The sequence below is a fragment of the Typopeltis vanoorti genome, chromosome 10 (genome assembly GCF_054136105.1).
Source record: "Typopeltis vanoorti isolate ZY-2024b chromosome 10, IOZ_Tvanoo_1.0, whole genome shotgun sequence".
Taxonomy (NCBI): domain Eukaryota; kingdom Metazoa; phylum Arthropoda; class Arachnida; order Uropygi; family Thelyphonidae; genus Typopeltis; species Typopeltis vanoorti.
In genome coordinates, this window is record NC_143558.1 from 95,836,233 (window position 1) to 95,856,667 (window position 20,435).

General features: G+C 35.9%; 1 protein-coding gene across 2 annotated transcripts in view; it reads right to left on the reverse strand.

Annotated features, from left to right (window-relative positions):
• Sym (symplekin scaffold protein) overlaps positions 1–20,435 on the reverse strand; it is a 649,809-nt gene that overhangs the window by 179,927 nt on the left and 449,447 nt on the right. For both annotated transcript variants that reach the window (XM_090398863.1, XM_090398864.1), the window contains one exon: positions 3,072–3,159. In XM_090398863.1, the coding sequence (XP_090254989.1) occupies positions 3,072–3,159 (88 nt within the window). The remainder of the gene's footprint in view (positions 1–3,071; positions 3,160–20,435) is intronic.

Genomic DNA, 20,435 nt, shown 5'->3' on the forward strand with positions numbered 1-20,435 from the left:
AACAATTATACAATCAGTGCTTAAGTTTCTCCCTCTTACAGCTTTAGAACTGATATACATGTCACTAATTTCAGTAGTCCCTTGTCAATTTTTATCCTCTCTATTCTGCAATTTATTCCACGAATAAGGATCAACAATTATACAATCACTGCTTAAGTTTCTCTCTCTTACACTTAACTTTTTTAATTTTAAGTGTTGAAACTTTGAAAAGTTGAAAAAAAAAAAGTCTTCAAGCAATAAACCTATGAAAATTTCATAAATGATGAAAAATTGGATGAAGTATAAAGATTCACCTACTTTCGAAGCATACAACACAGAGACAGCCAAGTCTACACTTAAAACAGCTGTTTCCCTTCAGAGGTTACAGCCACTTGGATGGGACAATAAAATATAGCTAAATACAAAATGCTACTTTACAGATACCAACGAGGAACAGTTCTTCATTATGCACCTATGAGGGTTCGACTTTGCTAAAGGAAGATGAGAAAAGACTACTGCCTTTGAGATGAAGTACTACAGTAAACTTTTGAAGATACCATACATGGCACATGTAACAAATAACAAGGTTAGAAGGAAAATCTGTTCCACTGCTAGAACACAAGAAAATATAAGCATTAAAATACACTTGAAATGGCTCTGGTGACTTGGCCATATAGCTAGATCAGATAGCTTACCTAAAATAGTACTAGAAGGCTTGACTTTAGTAAAAAAAACACTGAGGGGAGCCTAGAATCACCAGGATAAATAACATTAGAAAATGAACTAATTCTTCATTCTATACTTTATTAAGGAGATCCCAAGACAGAAACAGTAGAGAGCAAAAGAGAGAGAGTATATTAGGACTGTCACCTTTATAGTGCCCCAACAGTCTGCATAAGACTATAGTGAAGAAGAAATATAGGGATACCACTTTTAAAGTAAGATTCTTGAATCTGTTAAATATGTGTTGGATTACCTTTATGTGAAAAATGGAAAAAAGGCTAAAATAATATGGTAAGATTTTAAATAAAAGATTTGCCATTATTGCTGATAGTTTATTATGAAAGGAAAATGCTTTAGGAATGGTTGATTGTTGCACCGATTATGTATTTACACTAAAACAAATTAGATGGGGGAAAAAAGACAGTAATTTGCAGACAATCTGGTATTTATACATTATAAAAAAGCCTTTGAATTAAAATCCAAAAAATAATGGAATATAATAGAAGATAAAAGATATCCAAAACAGTTATTAAATGCAATTAAGAGCTCAATTAACCAAACCACAACTATAAATATTAATGAATGCATAACAACAGAAATAAAAACTAATCAATGAGTATAACAGAGATGCAGCATTTCTCCTACCTAATTTAATATATATCTAGCAAAGGAAGTTGTATTTCCATTCAAATTTCATAGATGTTGCTATGATTCATGATGAAGTTTCTGGAACAGAAAACTGCATGGAAACTGGAATGCAAATAAATAATTTAATAACTAAAATTAATTATTTATAAGCTGATATTTTGTTAGTTTAAGCTAGTGTTATTCAAGGCATTTTAACAATACACAGTCAGTGAAGGCAAGAAATGAAAAACTTTGAGAACAAGGACAATCAGCAGCATGGAAGGCAACAGTGCCACTCTTCACAGTAATTTCTTTTGTTAATGTTGACAAGATAGACAGGGCAGCATGCAAAAATCTATGCAAGATCATACCATCAGTTCTGTAGCTGGATTCTGAAGAACATATGGTGAAGTGGTATGCAGGTATCTGCCTATATGTGTTGGGGTGAGGGAAGAACTTATGGTAAACTGAACACATGAGGGAATCATCTGCTTGCCTTGTAACTAAAGTATCCATGAAGCCTAGAGCCCCTTCTTTATTTTCCTCTTCCATAATGAAACTAATTCAGGGAAGGATATTATTGTGAAAATGTAAAAAGTTAGAAAGAGCCTGTGGGCCATTTTGCCAAATAGCAAGGACATCATCTACACACCTCAACTACACTTTGGACTGGGGTGGGGTGGGGATTAAATGATAAAAATTAAAACAATTCCATGTATCACAGCAATGGGTGAAAGTGGAGAGCCCATTGCTACACCTTCAATTTGTTTAAAGAGCTGATTGTTCCAGCTAAAATACTCTGATTTAAGACAGTGTTAAAAAGTTTATAAATGTCATGGAGATAAATTTTGGAAAGGAGATCTAGTGTATCTTCTACTAGAATGTTTATAAAAAGAATGACACATCTATTCTATGGATGTTTTTTTTTTTTTTTTTTTTTTTTTTTTTTTTTTTTTATATGTAGGATGATGTTTTGCCATTTCACCTGTTAGTTCAGTGTGGATGCCAAGTGTTTAGCCAGTTTATAGGTGAGACAATTTATGTCTAAGTCTATATGGTGGCCCATATAGATTTAGTATATGAAAATAAAACCTCTTTAATTTGGATATAATTTCAAATGGCCAACTTATAATGGAGTCTAGCAGATTTAAAAGTTTTATTTTTTATTGACAGTGTAGGGTTCTTTACTGTAGGCAGATAAGTTGATGCATCAGAAAAGAATTCTTTCAATTTATTACTGTAGATGTCTGTCCTCATGATCACCATAGCACTGCCTTTGTCTGTTTATGTGATGAAAATGTGAGACACACAAAACTATATATTTTTATATACCATATAATTAAATTATAATTCAATAATTAGAACTGAAAATACAAGTTGGTTTACTTGGATTAGTACATATGAATATGACAAGGATGTCATATGATAAACAATAAAAGTTCAGATGGTGATAACTGAGCCATGTTTACTGCATAATCCACTGAGTTACTTCAGGGACTGTTACCAAATTCAATTAATAATTTCTTTGATGAGGTAAGAATATAGAACAATAGATTGAAGATTAAAGAAGAATGCCTTCTCCTAGAACATATAGACAGACCTATGCTAGAAATTTGAGACAAACAGTAGTCAAAGTATACAAATACAGTGTCAAATTGAAAGACATTTAAATTTCTGAAGAAACTGTTAATATTAAAATATTAGTATCATGCATTTTAAAACAGAATCTGGTAGATACTTACTCATGTATAAGTTTGTGATTGACAGGAAGTAATGACAGGTAAAGGTGGAGACAAACCTTAGTATAATCTTCTGTCCAAGATGTGGGATCTAAAATATATAATTCAAAAAGATTTACCACAATTATGAAATAAAAATTACATTAAAAACAACACAAATATTAATTCAACACGGCTTGTATTACCAATGACAAAAAAGAATGACTCATGATGAAATTTTACAAACAGTATTGAAAGTGAATAATGGTCTTACAGAAATGTTTGGAGAAAGAAAATAGCTAATAATAAATGCTTCTCTTTTCTACTCAAGACACTGAACTCTGAAATAAGCATCTGTAGCACGGTTAATTCAGATCTTTAGCTAACATCCTTTAATAAAGGAAGTTAATCTCCTGGTAGTACATTTCCTTAGTGCAATATATTCAAGATCTTGATTCAATTAAAGAAGTTTGAGACAAACATGTATGTAATTTAAATGAGACTTTTATACATACATGTATATTCCTTTATACCCATATGGGTATAAAGGAATCTAGGGAATGAAGTGGTAAAATAACTGGAAATGCTGAATAATGTAGGAATAGAAGGAAAAAAAAACAGCGTATATACAATCCAGCATCGTATTGCTTTGTATATATCAAATGGAAAATCATAACAAACATGTTAAATTAAAATGTCTCCAAGCATGTGTTAAAAATGGTAATGAACGGTTGCTTTCTTATTCGAATTAGAGGTATACGAGCTACACAAACTAAGTTACACAGTTGACAGGAAGCCAAATCAAACCAGATAAAAAACTGGCACTATAGGGAACCCTAAGAGCTAGAGCATAAAAAACTACCAGCAGTATAGATAAAAAAAGAAACTAAGAGCATATTTACCTGAATTTCATCCTGTCAAAGAATGGAATTCAGATCACTCATCAACAAAATCCTACATGACAAACAAGTTTGCAGGAGCAGCAATTCTTTCCTATATTTGATCAGCCATGAACAAGATTTCAAGTTGTCTTCTACCCCTTAATAAGATTTCTAATCGCCTTAGGCATCCAAACCTTGACATCCACCACTTAAGAAACCTGGAATTTACAAGATTACCTGTAGCTGTAGGTTGTGTTACCACGAACTGACAGGCAGGTCAGGAGAGATATGTATATCTGAATGTTTCAAACACCCAGAGAAAAAAAAGGGAAGCACAAATCAAGATTGGCAGTACATGTAATGAAAACCAAACAAGAAGCATTGTGGCAGCAAACTGATATGATCCACATAGATTACAACTTTTACTTTAACAGTGTTCAAAGAGTCAATTCAAATGATAAAACAGCATAACAAGAAACAAGACGGAGAAATAAGGAAGCACAAATCAGGATTGGCAGAACATATGATAGAAACCAAACAGAAAGCATTAGATTACAATTTTTATTCAACAGTGTTCAAAGAGTCAGTTCAAATGATAAAACAGACATAACAGCATAACAAGACATGATAATACACTAAGCATAGTGCTCTCTCATAAAATATCTAGGCCACAAGGATGCCAGTAGCACACATAATGCTATCATCCATCAGGTGTCCACATAGCACATGAGTAAATTCCATTATTAGTCTCTCTTTTTCAAATATTTAGATTGTAGTTCTTACCTGTTTGTAGCTTAATTTTTTTTATTTTATTCAATGTGAATAAAATAAAAACATTAACATAATAAAAAAAAAACATGTCTGAATAAATGCTTTTATTGTCAAGTTGTTCTCTGTGATTTTATACTAGCATTACAATTTCATCAATGGAATTTATTCACCTCCTAAGAGATAATTACTTGAAACAGCATGTAACAGAGAGGACTCAGGGTTAGAAAGCACTAGGATTTTGTCAAAGGAATAGATCTGTCTACAACAAGGAAGACCCCTCTGAGCCAAGAGAATGATCATGCAGTTTTTGCTTCGGATGTTGTGGAATTTTCAATTTAGAAGGGATATATGTAGAACTATAAGCAAAGGTGACAGGCTTAGGAGGTAGGTAAGTACTAGCAGTGCAATGGCATAAAAATCTAAAGCGAAGGATGATAGCATTGAATGAGAGACAATGAAGATCTGAACAAAGCAATAATAGATTGTATACCCAAGGTCAGGAGAATAAATCAAGTCCAGTTATATGGACGAGTATTATCATTTCCTTTGGGAAATCCCAAAGAGTTCTTTCAATTTCAATTACTGAGTGACCAATTTGCAAGCTCTAAAATCCATACGAAGATACTGCTGTGTCTTGTGTGACATGAACTGATGTGGAAAGGGAAGCTGATGAATCACAGCACAAATACAGTCAAGCAATTAGATGGGATCTAATTGCACACTTGATGCAATCAGCTTGCACACTACATGAAATTGCAAAAGAATTAGCATTGCTCTGATTATGCTGCTTAACTTCAGCTGTGGTTAAGTCCCAACAGAGTGAAAGTGGAACAAAATAGTTCTGTAGGATACAGGAGCCTTCTTGAGGTCAATAAGTATTAGGTGCAGGATCTTGGTTATCTTTGTGCCTTGCTAGAAAATTTCTGATTGAGTGTAGGCCATCAATTGAGGATTTTTATGAGATGAGCCCACACAGATTTTCAGTAATGTTTGTTGGTTCCTGAAATCTCTGATTAAGTATCTGCTCCAATATTTTGAATGAATGAGAGATGTGTTTTATGGCTCTGTAATTTCAAAGAGTGACACAGCTCCATTATCCTTCCTCAGATAACTTTTCTTCTATTCATCTGGCATTCTCTCTGTGAGGTTCCTGTTAAGAAAAATTTGTTGGGAAGGTTACATCTAGCACACTCAACTTTTTCGGAATACAGCTAGGATATTATCAAATCTTGTGGCTTCGTTGTGTAATACTCCTCCCATTTTCTCATGTCAGTAATACCCTCTGTTCATTCTTCATGTATTTAATTGCATTGATGTCTGTTTTTTGTCTTCCATTTAATCTATTTAATACCTGTTGATACAGATTCCTTCGATTTCGTCTATTTTGTCTTTTGGTCCAGCTAATACCAAGAAGTTAAGTAGAATTTCTTCAATTATCAAACACATATGAAGGCTTTGGGCTTCCAGTGTTAAAATTGTGCTATTTAAGCAATGCAGCTTCAAAAATCCATGAAATGTTGCAGACCAATCACACATGTGCAGATCTTCTCTAGTACTGCCCAAGTTTTCATCTCTCACTACTTGGAGTAAATATTTATAAAGGTCCAAGAGCTGAGATTGTTCCTGAATACTACAACATTCTGTGTTTAATTCTAAGACTGCTAGAACATTCTGGCATTGACATTCTTTCCCATTAATAACAGCAAAACTTGGCATAAAAGAAATCTTTACAATGTCATGCACTTCCACAGTTGGGTACTGACAATAATACTCTTTCATAACTTACTGAAGTTCCATGGATATCCTGACAAGAGGGATTTTGCTTCGAGAATTGCATATAAATTCCAATAAATGCCATCAAATGGAGGTACTTTAAAATTGGAAAATCAATCTGAGATATTTGTTACAGATTGTACATACATTCTATAGCTGCCCTATTGCCCTGCTTATTTGGAACAGATTATGTAATATGTTAGGCATTCCATTACTTATAACAGATCAGGTTCTTTTTTTGCAGTACCCCCACCTGTTAGCAATGGGAAGAGAATTTTAATTTTTATAATTAATGAGTTAAAATACCATTAATTGGAAAGTTAGGGGGAAAATATGGATTTGAAAATCAGCAATATGAGAAACAAATGCTTCAATATTGTACTGTGGAAATTTTATTGTTCAGTCAGACAATTTTTGGTCTGACTGAACGATAAAATTTCCACAAGACAATATTGAAGCATTTGTATCTCATATTGCAGATTTTCAAATCTACATTTAGAAAGAAGCAATCTAGGACAGCACTTCCCAAAATATGGGCCATACGTTTTCTTGAGAGAGCCGTGAAATAATGAAAAAATTTTAAATGTTTTAAGACTAAGTAGTTCTTTTTTTTTAATCTTAAAAGAAACGCATTTAATTTTTATTATTCCTTTTTTGTTCTTTTTTATATTTTAATGGAAAAAATCCCACGCTGGTTGGTTCACAAATTTTGCTTCTTGCGTATTTCGGTGCTTAATGAATATTAGTAAATATATGCTTATTCATATACGTTTCATTTCAAAGGTATTGATAAGAAGCACAAAAAAGATTACAAACGCAAAATCTTGAATATAAATTGTATTGAATATAAATACAATATAATATATATTAGACATATATTATTATAATATATGTCTGTATCACGATTTTTTTTTTTCAATGGGGGCTTTGAAATATTTTAATTTTTCAAGGGGGGGGGGGGGCTTGACATCCATAAATTTGGGAAGCACTGATCTAGGAGATACCAAATTTTTGGCTAAGAAGCGTAGACCACCCACATTGTGCAATATCCACTGGGAAGATAAAATTCAGTCTATTTTTACTATGAGAGGTTTATTAAATTGTTCCATCCTCTCCGTACACTATGAGCTCGGGATCAACTGCATGGATGACTAGAGACCAATCCCAGGAAGATAAGGCTAAGCCATCTTTGGACTTCAGTTTTAATTGGTCTTTTAGTTGTTCAACTGTATGAGACAGCCAAAAAAAAAATAAAATAATAGTTTTTGGCTACATGATGATATAAAAAGGCCTTGTCTTAGTATCTCCCATAATGCAAAGCACATCTCCTTGCAGACATGTATAATGCTATGCATTAAGGGAAGGGCCACTACCCAGACCGGTTTCGACCTTAATTGAGGTCTCGTCAGGGGAGCCAGACCCAGAGGTGGAAGCAATGGAGAAGTAATATTTAATAAGATGAGAGCTTGGTCCACCTTTACCATGAGTTGCCCCAGTCCTGAAGATACTTCAGGTGCAAACTTTGTTTGCTTACACTTGGATAAAGGATTAAACTAAATTTATTAGTCTAACCAAGTGAAAAAAACTTCCAACATCTTTCTCTAAATCCAGAATAAATTATAATAAGGTGAGACACCTTTTGGCAACTCGTATAGGTAAATATGACTTCTCCATTGCTTCCACCATAGTATCACCACCTCTGGGTCTGGCTCCCACTGACGAGACCTCAATAAAGGTCGAAACCGGTCTGGGTAGTGGCCCTTCCCTTAATGCATAGCATTATACATGTCTGCAAGGAGATGTGCTTTGCATTATATATACTAAGGCAAGGAATGATGAGAGCTTGGTCCACCTTTACCACGAGTTGCCTCAGTCCTGAAGATACTTTAGGCGCTAACTTTGTTTGCTTACACTTGGATAAAGGATTAAACTAAATTTATTATTAACCAAGAGTGGGAGGACGATTTTGCATTTATCATTAAAGGAAGTAAAGCTTTGTTTCTTATCTGCAATGTGTCACTCAGTCATTACAAAGCCAATAACTTGAAATAGTCAATAACTAATTTCATGCCACTATGAAACAAATCACAAAACTTTTCATTTAATTATCAACCTAAATTACAGAAAAACGGCAAAATTAAAAAATTACAGCAAAACAAGTTAATTGTTAAAATTATCAATAAATAGAGAGCAGACACTGTTTACAACATTCAGTAAGGAAGCCTGAAGATTGATAACAAAGACTGAAGATAGTTTTGTTATATTACAGAATACTGCTCGTGCTAAACACCCGTATTCTCATGCCAAATTTGTTAAGAAGAATATAATTAAAGTTGTTGCACTGTTAGGTCCAAATAACACAAAACGTCAGTGAATAATAGCACAAACACCAGCTTCATGTCACACTACAGACAGGCATATCTCCTAGATCAGTGCTGATGTTACAGGCAAGATGAAAATTGATTTGAAGAATTACCTTGCATTCACTTAGCTTTTGACAAATCTACAGACATACAAGACAACCCACAACTGGTGGTATTTGTTCATTACTTTTCTTCTGATATAACTGTGAAAGAAGAGATGTTGGACTTAATGGCACTAAAAGAAACAATTCATGGTGTTGATATTAAAAGATTTATTCTTCATTCATAAAGATTCATTTCTCATAAAATGAATCATCTACAAACCCCCAACTTGACACTCCAGGGGAAGGATAATATTGCTTCCAATCTTACTTAGACAATTTTAGCTTTCAGAATAAAATAAGTGTTTTTCAAGAGACATATTGTACAGAAACTTCGGTTACTTTCCCAATCTCATAAGGAGTAAATAAATTCATTGATATTGAAATAAAAGACAAACTTGAAGAATACAAACAAATTACAAGGACTGCTTGATAATTTCCAAGACAGCTTTGAGGACTTGCAAAATCTGAAGCCATGTTCTGCCTTGCTTGTAAATAAATTCATGGATGACAAGATCAATAAGGTCCAATTCTTGAACCTATGGTTACAAATTCATCTGCTGTGGAAATGAAACTCACAGAATTACAGGAGGACTTGGATCTAAAGATGATAAATAAATACCAGAAATAAAATATCCTGAACTGAAGAAAACCAGTGTGCAACTCATCCCAATTTTCAGTGCAACATGCTGCTGTGAATCACATTATACTCTGTAATGAAGTTTGTGAAGTTGAAGCATTGTTAAATCCTTACAAATCAACACCTGAGGGAGCTAATCATACAGCATTGACAACATATAAGCCAGATTTTCAATGACTCACAGTCAAGATGGAGACTCACAAGCCCACCACTAGCAATAAATGGCCTGATAATTGTGGCAATGACTGTTTCTGTAATAAAAATATTATGATAAGAGACTAGAATTTAGGAGCCTGTGTAGCTCAGTTGATGTGGCATTTGCATACCACAGCTCTTGACCGCACAAAGGAAGACTTGATTTCAATTTGGCGACTAGAGGAAATTTTTCTAAGTCTTTTTTCGACCAATTCCTGAGTTAGTTGATCTCTGGCAAGGGCAAGTGGTTTTTTCCTCAGGGAAACTAGGGGTTTTCTTCCCGTATACTCAAGAAAATCGACCACAGAACCCACATTATTTCAGACATTGAAAATATATTGTGTTAGGGTTGGGGACCACAAGATGGCAGCACTTGTTGGACAGTCATGCTTTTGATCAGATATTTAGTAAGACAAATGCTGCTCCTGCTGGTATAGCAGAAGGGAGGCAAAAAAAAAAAAAGAGTGCATGGGAGAAAAGAGAAAGTATTGTATGGGGATTTGATGATAAGCTGTATGTATTCTTAAAGGGAAAGTGAAGAAAGCATGTTTACCAGGTGAATTAATTGTTTTGGCAGACACCAATGATTTGAAAGGTGAGAAATATGCAATGAGAGGGAATATGAAAGAGTTGTTGGAAGAAGCAAAAATGAAGAGTAAGAAAGTAGAGATTGTGAGTCTGCTTTCTCGGTATGATAGGACAGAATTGAGAAGAAGGGCCACGATTGTCAATGAGAAGATTGTGTAGAAGGAATGGTGTGCAGTTTATAGATGTGAATTTGATGGATGAAAAGACGTGAATATTCCTGATGGACTGCATTTGAATGGTTTTGGAGTTAGATGCTTGGAGAAAGTGTGGTTCAGTGAAAGTTTAGAAGTGCAAAACCAGGAAAACTAGAGATATTAGAGAGAAAGCAATCAAGTATGTGTCTAGCCAGCACAGGGATAAATGAGTGTGAGTGCAAGAATGACTGTCAGGAAATAGTCACCTCTAGGATACATGCGTATGAATGGAGAATGAATGTGAAAAGCTGAATGAACAGGTAACGACATTATGTAAGGGCTGTGGGTCCAAGCATCCATAGCTCAGTCAGTATAGATGAAGTCCTTCGGTCGGAAAGACCTGGGTTCAATTCCCGTTCAGTGAGATGAGGCACCATCTGGTTTCTTTTGACGAACGGTGAATTAGCCAATCTCATATGGAGGTAGGGATTTTTTTCCGCCTGGAAACTCAGGTTTTTTGCCCCCCAGAACAGACAAGCAGTTCCCAAACACACACACACACACACACACACACACACACACACACACACAGACTACAGTCAGTCCTTTCTTTAACACTCTTTTGGACTACAGTCAGAAATGCTGCCCTTACAGGATGCAGCAAGGAGTGGTGACCTGGTTGCATTAATTAGCTGTAAGCCTCCTCGGTAGGGGGGAGGGGAGGATTCAACCCATCCTAGGATAGGATGGATGAGTAGATATGATGATGTGGACCCAAGCAGATGTTGAAATGCATGTATATGAATGCCCAAAGTATCAGATATAAAGGAGAGGAGTTTTGGGCATTGGTCAGCTCGACACAGCCAAAAATTATTGCATCAGAGAGAGCCGCTTGTCAAAGAATGATGTACTTACAGGAATAGAATGGAATGGATATTGTATTTTCAGAGAAGATATACGAAAGAGGGAAGGAGGAGGTGTTTTATTAATGATAGCTGAAAAACTTCAACAAAAATAGAAGTTAAGGAAGACTGTATAGATATGAAGGAATTTTGTGAGAAAATTAGCTAAGCAAATAAATCCAAAAGAGTTTTTCCACTATGTAGCAAGCAAGAGAAGGAATAATTACAGAAGGATAACTATACTCAGTGCTGATGGTACAAAAATGACAGAAACAGAAGAAATAGGTCAGTTACTAAGTAATCACTTTGCAAGGGTATATTATCATCCAGGTGCTGATTTTGCAGTTATTGATGTGACAGAGGCTGACATGAGGATTGAAGTAGATTAACACCTCTAATTTTGATAGCAGGTTTAATACCACTTTCCTTCATAATGTGATACATATAGATAATGAATAACACAGAGGATAATGTACATCCTTGTGTTGGATCGTAACTTCTGCTCAATTACGTTTTATCTTCTTATTATTATCTCGTTATAAATTCAATTAGTTGAGGGCTGATATATCAATCGAATGTGAAGAATATTTATATTATACTGCGCCACTCCATATTCAGAAATTGCAAAAGCAACTTAGATAAATCAACCTTCAACTGTATCAGGTTATTATAAAGCTGAATTTAAGCCGAGGTTCTCTTTATTGTATAGAGTTCCTGCTAAGATTCGAATTATTTTAACGAGCGGTGCAATGAAAAAATCAGGCAAATTCAAGATTCAATTCAAACAAAATTATTTAATGCGGTGACACATAAATTACGTCATAACACAATTTCCAACAGGGACATTATGATTGAACGAATATAGAGCTCTCATTAAGTCACTAGTATACTACTCAGCTGAGCTTAAACTTTATAATTAAAGATTATATTATCCAGATCTTATCCTTCTTATTACAAACAGCTCATATCATAACTCTACTAAGATTAAGGTTACATTTTAAAACAATTTTAAATATCAAATCAGTTCAAGATATGCAGAAGAATACAATTCGTGAACATTCAGACATTCAATTTGTAATTCACTAGGCTCAGTTAATCAATATTAGTTCATGTTAGTTCGAGATTCCTAAATCACAACGAATAGGCTTCACAGTATCTCATTCAGTTAATGAATACTTAATTCAATAACATAGCATTTATCATTTGAAGAGAGAAAAGTCTTAGAACATCACATATTAAATCTTGACTCGCTGAATACTGCAACTAGGAACGATTTACCTTCGGAGGAATTAATTTTCGTTACTTCTCGCTAAGTATAGTAAAGGTAATCTTACCAGGATATAGCTTCAACACATCACAAGTAGATCGAACAACAATTTTTAAGTCCTTACTGACTTTTACTATGTAGTAGCACAAACTTAAAAGAATCTTCTATTTCCGTGACTGATTTATAGATTCGGGAGAGTATAATCTTTATGCACTTGGTTTAAGTTATCTACTTATTTCTTCGTTTTCTCATAAGTATTAACCTATTTCTTGCACTATTTCACAGCTAAGCGTTGGGAAGTTATGGTAAAAATCCAACTCAGAAAAAGGTAAGTTAAAATACCAAGCGATTCCCGGTCCTTTAAATACCATTTTCGGCATGTCAAAATTCCCCTCTAGTCTCTAGCTACCATTCAGTATACCTCCCTACTCGATTCTTTTTTACATACGTTTTCGTATCTACTTCCTTTTTCCCGCCAAAAACTAGTTCTCACCGGTTTAGCTCACATCAACTTCGCCTTGTGCATAGTATAGAGTAAACACACACACTAACTAAAAATAACATAATTTCTCATAGCAACCAATCAAGTGATACCACAAAGAATCTTCTGGATATATCAAAATTACATATATTACAGTTTCTAACATTATATTAAAGGAATTAAATTCACAAAATTAATGATATTTTAATACACAGCTTTTCATAACTGTAATTTATCCCAAACATATATAAATAAATAAATATTGATTAACATAACTTGAAGAAATTACATAAATAGCAAATTATGAGCATGAGACTATTAGTTTAAAAAAAAATAAATGTTGCTCGAGGAATGGTAGATTATGTTGGACTCTGAATGATATATTAACAATTTCCATTTCTCTTCATTCAGAATCCAACACTTGTGAACATTAACCCACCTTCCTGTACTTCCTTCAATTCTAACTGCTGACTTACAACTCAAATAAAGACTACTTAAATACAGATCTTTGTTATATTCCCATGATTTCTCAACTATCTGTCGTAAAGGGAAAATCTGATCCTGGCAGCCGCTATTTGGCCTGAATCCAGCTTGTTCTTCACCAAGCTTCTCTTCCACAATCCTTCAACCGTTTCTCAAGTATACTTGCATATATCTTACTAGGAACACTCAGTAATGAAATACCTCTGCAATTCTCACATTCAGTTTTATTTCCCTTTTCATATATGGGTACTATCAGTGGCGTATTTAGGTATTTCCCACCCCTAGGACATATTGATTTACATGCAAAACCTATTTATATTGTAATATTAATGATATAAATATAATTGATTGGTCAGTATTCGTAATAGTGACTGATGAATTGTACTCTTCATTTTTGTTACTTTCATCTGCGCTGTCGTCAAAAAACCCAGTGGGCTTTTTCGTCCTCTTTTTCTCTTCCTCATACAAGTCAACTCCACTAAGTTTCTTGCACTGTTCTTCATAGAATTCATAGAATAACTCTAGTTCTTTGAAATATTCTTCGAGGGACTCATACAGTTCACACACAGTTCCTATATCAATGTTTACACTTTGTAATTTCTTGCTTGTGGCATTCATTGTTGCAAGAATATCACCCAATAAGCAGATCATGATCCCAAACTCCAGTGACTGAAGTTGCCGTAGAATCCCGCTTGCTTCACATCGCGTAAGTTTCTTCTGGGTGGTGTCATTTTCAATTTCGGACAAAGTGGAAATTATTTACTTCCATCCCTCACAAAGACTCCGACAGGCATCATCACGAACTGACCAACGAGTAGGCGAAGGATGTTTGATTACTTTTGCAGAAGTTTCCAGGTGCTTTCTTAGAACACTCCACCGATGTGTTGAAGATGTGAAAAATATGTACATTTTCTGAAGGACATCAAAAAATGCGGAAGAGTACCGACAGGATTCGACAGCGCAAGTAGCAATTAGAGACAGAGAATGTTCAGTGCACGGTGGGATTTCTTCCAATGGATTTATTTCAAGAATTCTTGCTTGCAGTTACATGTACTTGCCTGACATGTTACTAGCATTAACATATGCCTGCCCTCTGCAATTTGCTACATCAATTCCAAGCTCATTTATTGAAGTCAAAACTACCTCTTGTAACTCTTCAGATTTGTGACTTACGTTAGGAATGGAACGCAAGAAACACTCCACAGGAGATCCATGTTCTTTCACATATTGTACAACAAAGGACAACTGATCAACATGAGACAAGTGTGGTGTTGAGTCAACACTTATGGAATAGTACTCAGCTATTTTAAGTTCTTCCACAATAAATTTGATTACTTTCTCGCCCATTATTTTAATAAATTCCTCATTTGTGCCAAAGGAAAGATAGGAAAAGAAACCTTTTCCTTTTTTCCTGCTTTTGGCAATGTACTCAACAAGAAAGGGATCAAATTCACTTTACTCTCTAGACACATCATTACATTTCCATTATATGTGTGGAATGAGTTCGATGGGCGAAAGGACTTATATAAGATGGATGGGTTACATTTGAATGGAGTTGGTGTACGGAGACTTGAAAGAGTGTTGATGAATGATGTGGAAGTGGATGTACAGACTCAGGGAAACTAGATTTATTAAGAGGGGGGGGAGTAGATATGCAGACTTTAGGGGGGGGCAGTTAAGTGTATGAATGAGTATATTACGCCCGGGCGAGTACGACGGACAACAAATCAGAATGGGATAATTAGTATAAGGAATCAAAGTAGGGATGGGACAAATGGGCTTCTGCGATTCATGTACACTAATGCCAGGAGTATTAGGAACAAGAAGGAAGAGTTTTTGGCCATGGTTGGCACTTCCAGGCCACAGGTTGTCGGTATTAGTGAAACATGGCTGACAGAGGATGATAAAGCTAGTGGGATTGAATGCGATGGGTATAGCGTGTTCAGGAGTGACAGGGTGAATAAAAAGGGAGGAGGAGTGTTATTGATGATAGCTGATGAGCTTCAGCCAAGGAGTATAGAATTTGAACTGCAGGATGGGGAAAAAAGCACATTTGAGGCTGTTTGGTGTGAGATACAATCTAGCAGAACAAAATATACAATTGGGTGCTGCTATAGACCGGGTGATGGAGTGGATGGTGGGAATAGTATGCATAAGCAAATAGAAGAAATGAATGGAAGGAGGGTAATTATTATGGGTGATTTCAATTATGGTAACATTGACTGGAAAGAGGAGAGGGCACATGGGAGGAAGGAATTGGATTTTATGCAGTTATTAAGGGACAACTATCTACGGCAACATGTATTGGAAAATACCAGGGGGCAGAGAGTGCTGGACCTAGTAATTGCAACTGAGAATGTAGCTGTAACGAACATGACCATGTTGCCACCAATTGGTGAGAGTGACCATAAGGTCATGACTTGGGAGGTGGCTAAAGGAGTCGAATTTACAATTAAGACAGGGTATATGTGGAATTACCGGGCTGGTAAGTATGACAAGCTTAGGTGTGTGCTTGGCTCAATGCCATGGCATGTAAAACTGCAAGGGCTGGATGTTGATGGTGCATGGGAGGTGGTTAAGAACTGTTTGCAGGAGGCAATGGTTGACTGTATACCAAGAGTCCGAATAATAAATCAGGTAGGGGTTAAATGGATGAATAACACTATTAAGCTTGAGCTGCAAAAAAAGAAACAATTGTGGAGGGAATTTAAGGAGAAGGGTGACCATCAGGTGCATGAACAGTATAAAGCTCAGGCCAGGATGATAACAAGGGTGGTAAGAAAAGCAAAAGCAGATTACGAAAGGAAATTGGCCATGCAGGCTAAAGAGAATCCCAAACAGTTTTTTCAATATGTTGCAAGTAAAAGGAAAAATGCTCATGGTAGAATGATCTTAAAAAATGCTGAGGGTAGGGAGGTAACTGAATCAGTCGATGTTGTGGAATTACTGAGCGAGCACTTTGCAAGAGTATATCATCCAGGTGGTGGCTTTGCGGAAATGGAGGAACCAACAGCTTATACTGGAATTGTGATGAATGAGGTAGAGGTAACTAGTCTATTACAGAACCTCAATGTCAATACATCTGTGGGATTGGATGGTATACCAGCTCGTGTCGTACGTGAAGCGGCCAAAGAATTGTCAGTGCCCTTGACCATTATGTTTAATTTGAGCCTCAGGACTGGGTCAGTCCCAAGGGGGTGGAAGGAGGGGAAAATAGTTCCACTGCACAAAGGTGGTTCCAAGGCTGCTGTTGAAAATTACCGGCCAATCAGCATAACAGGAATCATTATCAAGGTCTTAGAGAAAATAGTCAAGAGGAAAATACAAGATTGGATAGAAGAAAATGGGATACTGTATCGGGGACAGCATGGTTTTGTGAAGGGTAGGTCATGCCTCAGTAACTTGCTCACGTATTATAACACAGTGACGGCTGAACTGGATAAGGGTAATGGGTTTACAGTGATTCTGCTGGACCTTGCTAAGGCCTTTGACAGGATACCACATGGAATTCTAATCAGTAAATTGCAGCATATGGGAATGGACATAGGGTTGGTGAGATGGATAGGAGGGTGGTTGACGGAGAGATATCAGAGAGTGGTTTACTCAGGAGTAGAGTCCACTAGACGGCCTGTGACTAGTGGTGTACCACAAGGATCTGTTCTTGGACCACTGCTGTTTAATTTGTTCATAAATGATATATGAAAGGATCTGAGAGGAACAGTTCATTTGTTTGCGGATGATGCGAAGTTGGGTAGGGCAATAGTGAATGCAGATGACGTCAAAATTTTGCAGGATGATTTGGATAGATTGGAGGTCTGGGCTAGGGAGAATGGATGTCAATTTAATGTGGCAAAATGTAAGGTTATGCATTTTGGGGTGAAAAGATGGGAGGCAGTTTACTGCATTGGTGGAACCGTGCTCCAGGAAATTGATGAGGCACGAGATTTAGGAGTGTTGGTGGATAAGGAATTGAAATTTAGGGGACACATTGCAAAAGTGGCCAAATCAGCTCATCAAATCACTTGGTTGCTGAAGAATACGTTGACAAGCAGAGACAAGCAGGTTATTGTTCCTCTGTATCGAGCCTTGATAAGACCTCATCTCGACTACTGTGCTCAGATTTGGTCACCTAGGTTTCTTCTTGATGGGGAGGAGGTGGAGAGGATCCAGAGGCGAGTGACCAAGATGATAGCAGGTCTGTGGAATGAACCGTATGAGAACAGGTTGAGGATTTGTGGGTTGCAAAAATTGGTTGATAGGCGGAGGAGGGGAGATATGATTGAGACATTCAAATTACTGAAGGGTTTCTATAAAATTAATTCAGAAGATATTTTTGAGAACAGGGCTGGTTGTGGGAGGACTAGGGGACATCCATGGAAACTGGGCAAAAGTGTGGTTAGTAAAGGTGTTAGAGCTGGGTTCTTTACTTTTAGAGTAGTGAATGAGTGGAATGCGCTCCCTGAGTCTGTGGTGGATGCTGTGACAGTGAATGAGTTTAAGGCGAGGTATGATAGATACTGTATGAATGTCGAATAGTTGTGATGAAAATGATTTGGGGCCTCCATCGATGAGTCTAATGACTCCCTGGAGTTGCCCGTAATAATAATAATAATAATAATTATGCACAGAACCAAAAATGTCATCCTTTCCCCTCAAAACAAGTCCTCTACTGGCCAATGTTTTTTTACAACTCTATCTACTTGTTTTAACACCACCTTCCAGTACTTAATTTCTTCTTCCAGTTGCTGAGTTATTTGTAAGTCAATTCTCCCTGCATGATTTTCTCTTTGTTTCAGAGCTATCAGACGGTTCATATGACTAGTTGCTTTCTTGTGATGACTCACTTGTGCTTCTGGATTTTTCAAGTCATTAAATCCACTGACAAAGTGATTATTGGCAGCACCCCATCCACCAAAAAGACAAGACGAACAGAAGATCTTTCCGGTACTAGGAGAGTAAACAAGAAAATCTCTTATTATTTTTTGCCATTAATCAGATTCCTCTCAATGAGTTTCTTAGAAACATGTCTTACTTTGTCAGGATAAGCTCTTTGTGATTTTGAAAGATCACTGTCTAAATTTTGTGGAAACCAGTTAACTGCGATATACTCAAGTGTTACGTCATTTAGAATCCACTCAGCTGAGTCATTACTCACTATCACCTGTGCTGCATAATTGTTGGGATTTTTTGTAGGCACGTCATTTGAAACAGATTCAATTTCCGTCTCCTCAACAACTTCTTTTTCTAAATCACAATTACTATTAACAGATACCGACGCAAAAAAACTGTCCAGTTTTTTTTGTCTTTGATACTTCATTAATTTTCACTTCCTTTTTCTTTTCTCCTCTTCTTATATTCACCCACTAAGTCGCTTTCTACCTTCACTCACGTTTTAAAATTTAAATAGTAATTTAAAACACAAAGGAAGTATCAGAATGATTTACACAATTTATAACTTTTTGAAAGCAAAACAATAAAACAGTATTACCGCCACTCTGATGACAACATATAACAAGGGCACTGAAAACTCTAAAAATAAATTCAGATTTAGCATGTCTTAACTGCCGCAAAGATATCAGGATACTGAACTAAAGAGTTGAAGGATGGGCAACAATTAACAGTCTTAATTTGAATTCGAAATAATAAAGAAATAAACATTGTTACAGTTAGTAAGAATAATACCGAAACAAAATTAATTAGTATCAATCTCTCTCTTCCGACCGCGATCCCTATTGCCTTTGTGTCAAGTTACCGACAACAATACAGTAGCTTTCCGTGCACGTGTTTCAGTCTGTATAGTTATGCAGAATCCGATTACATGCCAATATGCTTGCAGACTAAATGTACGAGGAAAAGAAAAATATTTCTCTACCAGTGAGTAGATGCTGATATAAGGAACATGTTATAATTACAAAAATGAGAGCCTGGAAATTTCTGCCACCCCTCAAAATTTAACACTCTAGACCCGGGGCTATACCTAAATACGTCACTGAGTACTATAAGAGATCTACTCCAATCATCTGGAATTCGTTCCTGTGTCCAAGCCTTCTGAACTATGCATTGCAGCCACTGTAAGACTTTTATACTTCCATACTTGAGCATTTCTGGTCAAATATCATCTACTCCTGCTGCATTTCCACATTTCTGGCTTTTTCTACTTCAAGTATGGATATATATTCCTGACTGTATGCCTGGTCAGTGTTTTTTACCACTGTGCTGTCATCACTGATTGTTTCATTTAGTAATTTTTTGAAGTGTTGTGATAGATTTCATGGTATGATAAGAACACAGTTGGATAAGAAAATAACTATTTATTAACTTAAAAGCAAATATTAGCATCAATCTCTCTCTCTCTCTCTCTCCCGACCGCAACCCCTATTGCCTTTGTGTCAAGTTACTGACAACAATACAGTAGCTTTCCGTGCACGTGTTTTGGTCTGTATAGTTATGCAGAATCTGATTACATGCCGATATTAGCTTTTAAGTTAATAAATAGTTATTTTCTTATCCATCTGTGTTCATATCATATTGTGAAATCTATTACAATATGTCTGATGAACACATAAGCCTATCAACGCATATAAATTTTTTGAAGTAATTACTCCATACTTCAAGGATATCTTTTTCTCCTGTTTTCACGTCACCTTTGTCATCTCTAATTCCTTTTACAGCACTCTTTCCTTCATTTCTAAGCTTCTTCAACAACCTCCAGAATATATTGCCACCTTCTTGATATTTATTTTCTATGTTCTTGCCAAAACCCTCCTATGACTTTTGTTTAGCCAGTTTTACACAGTGTTTAGCTTTCT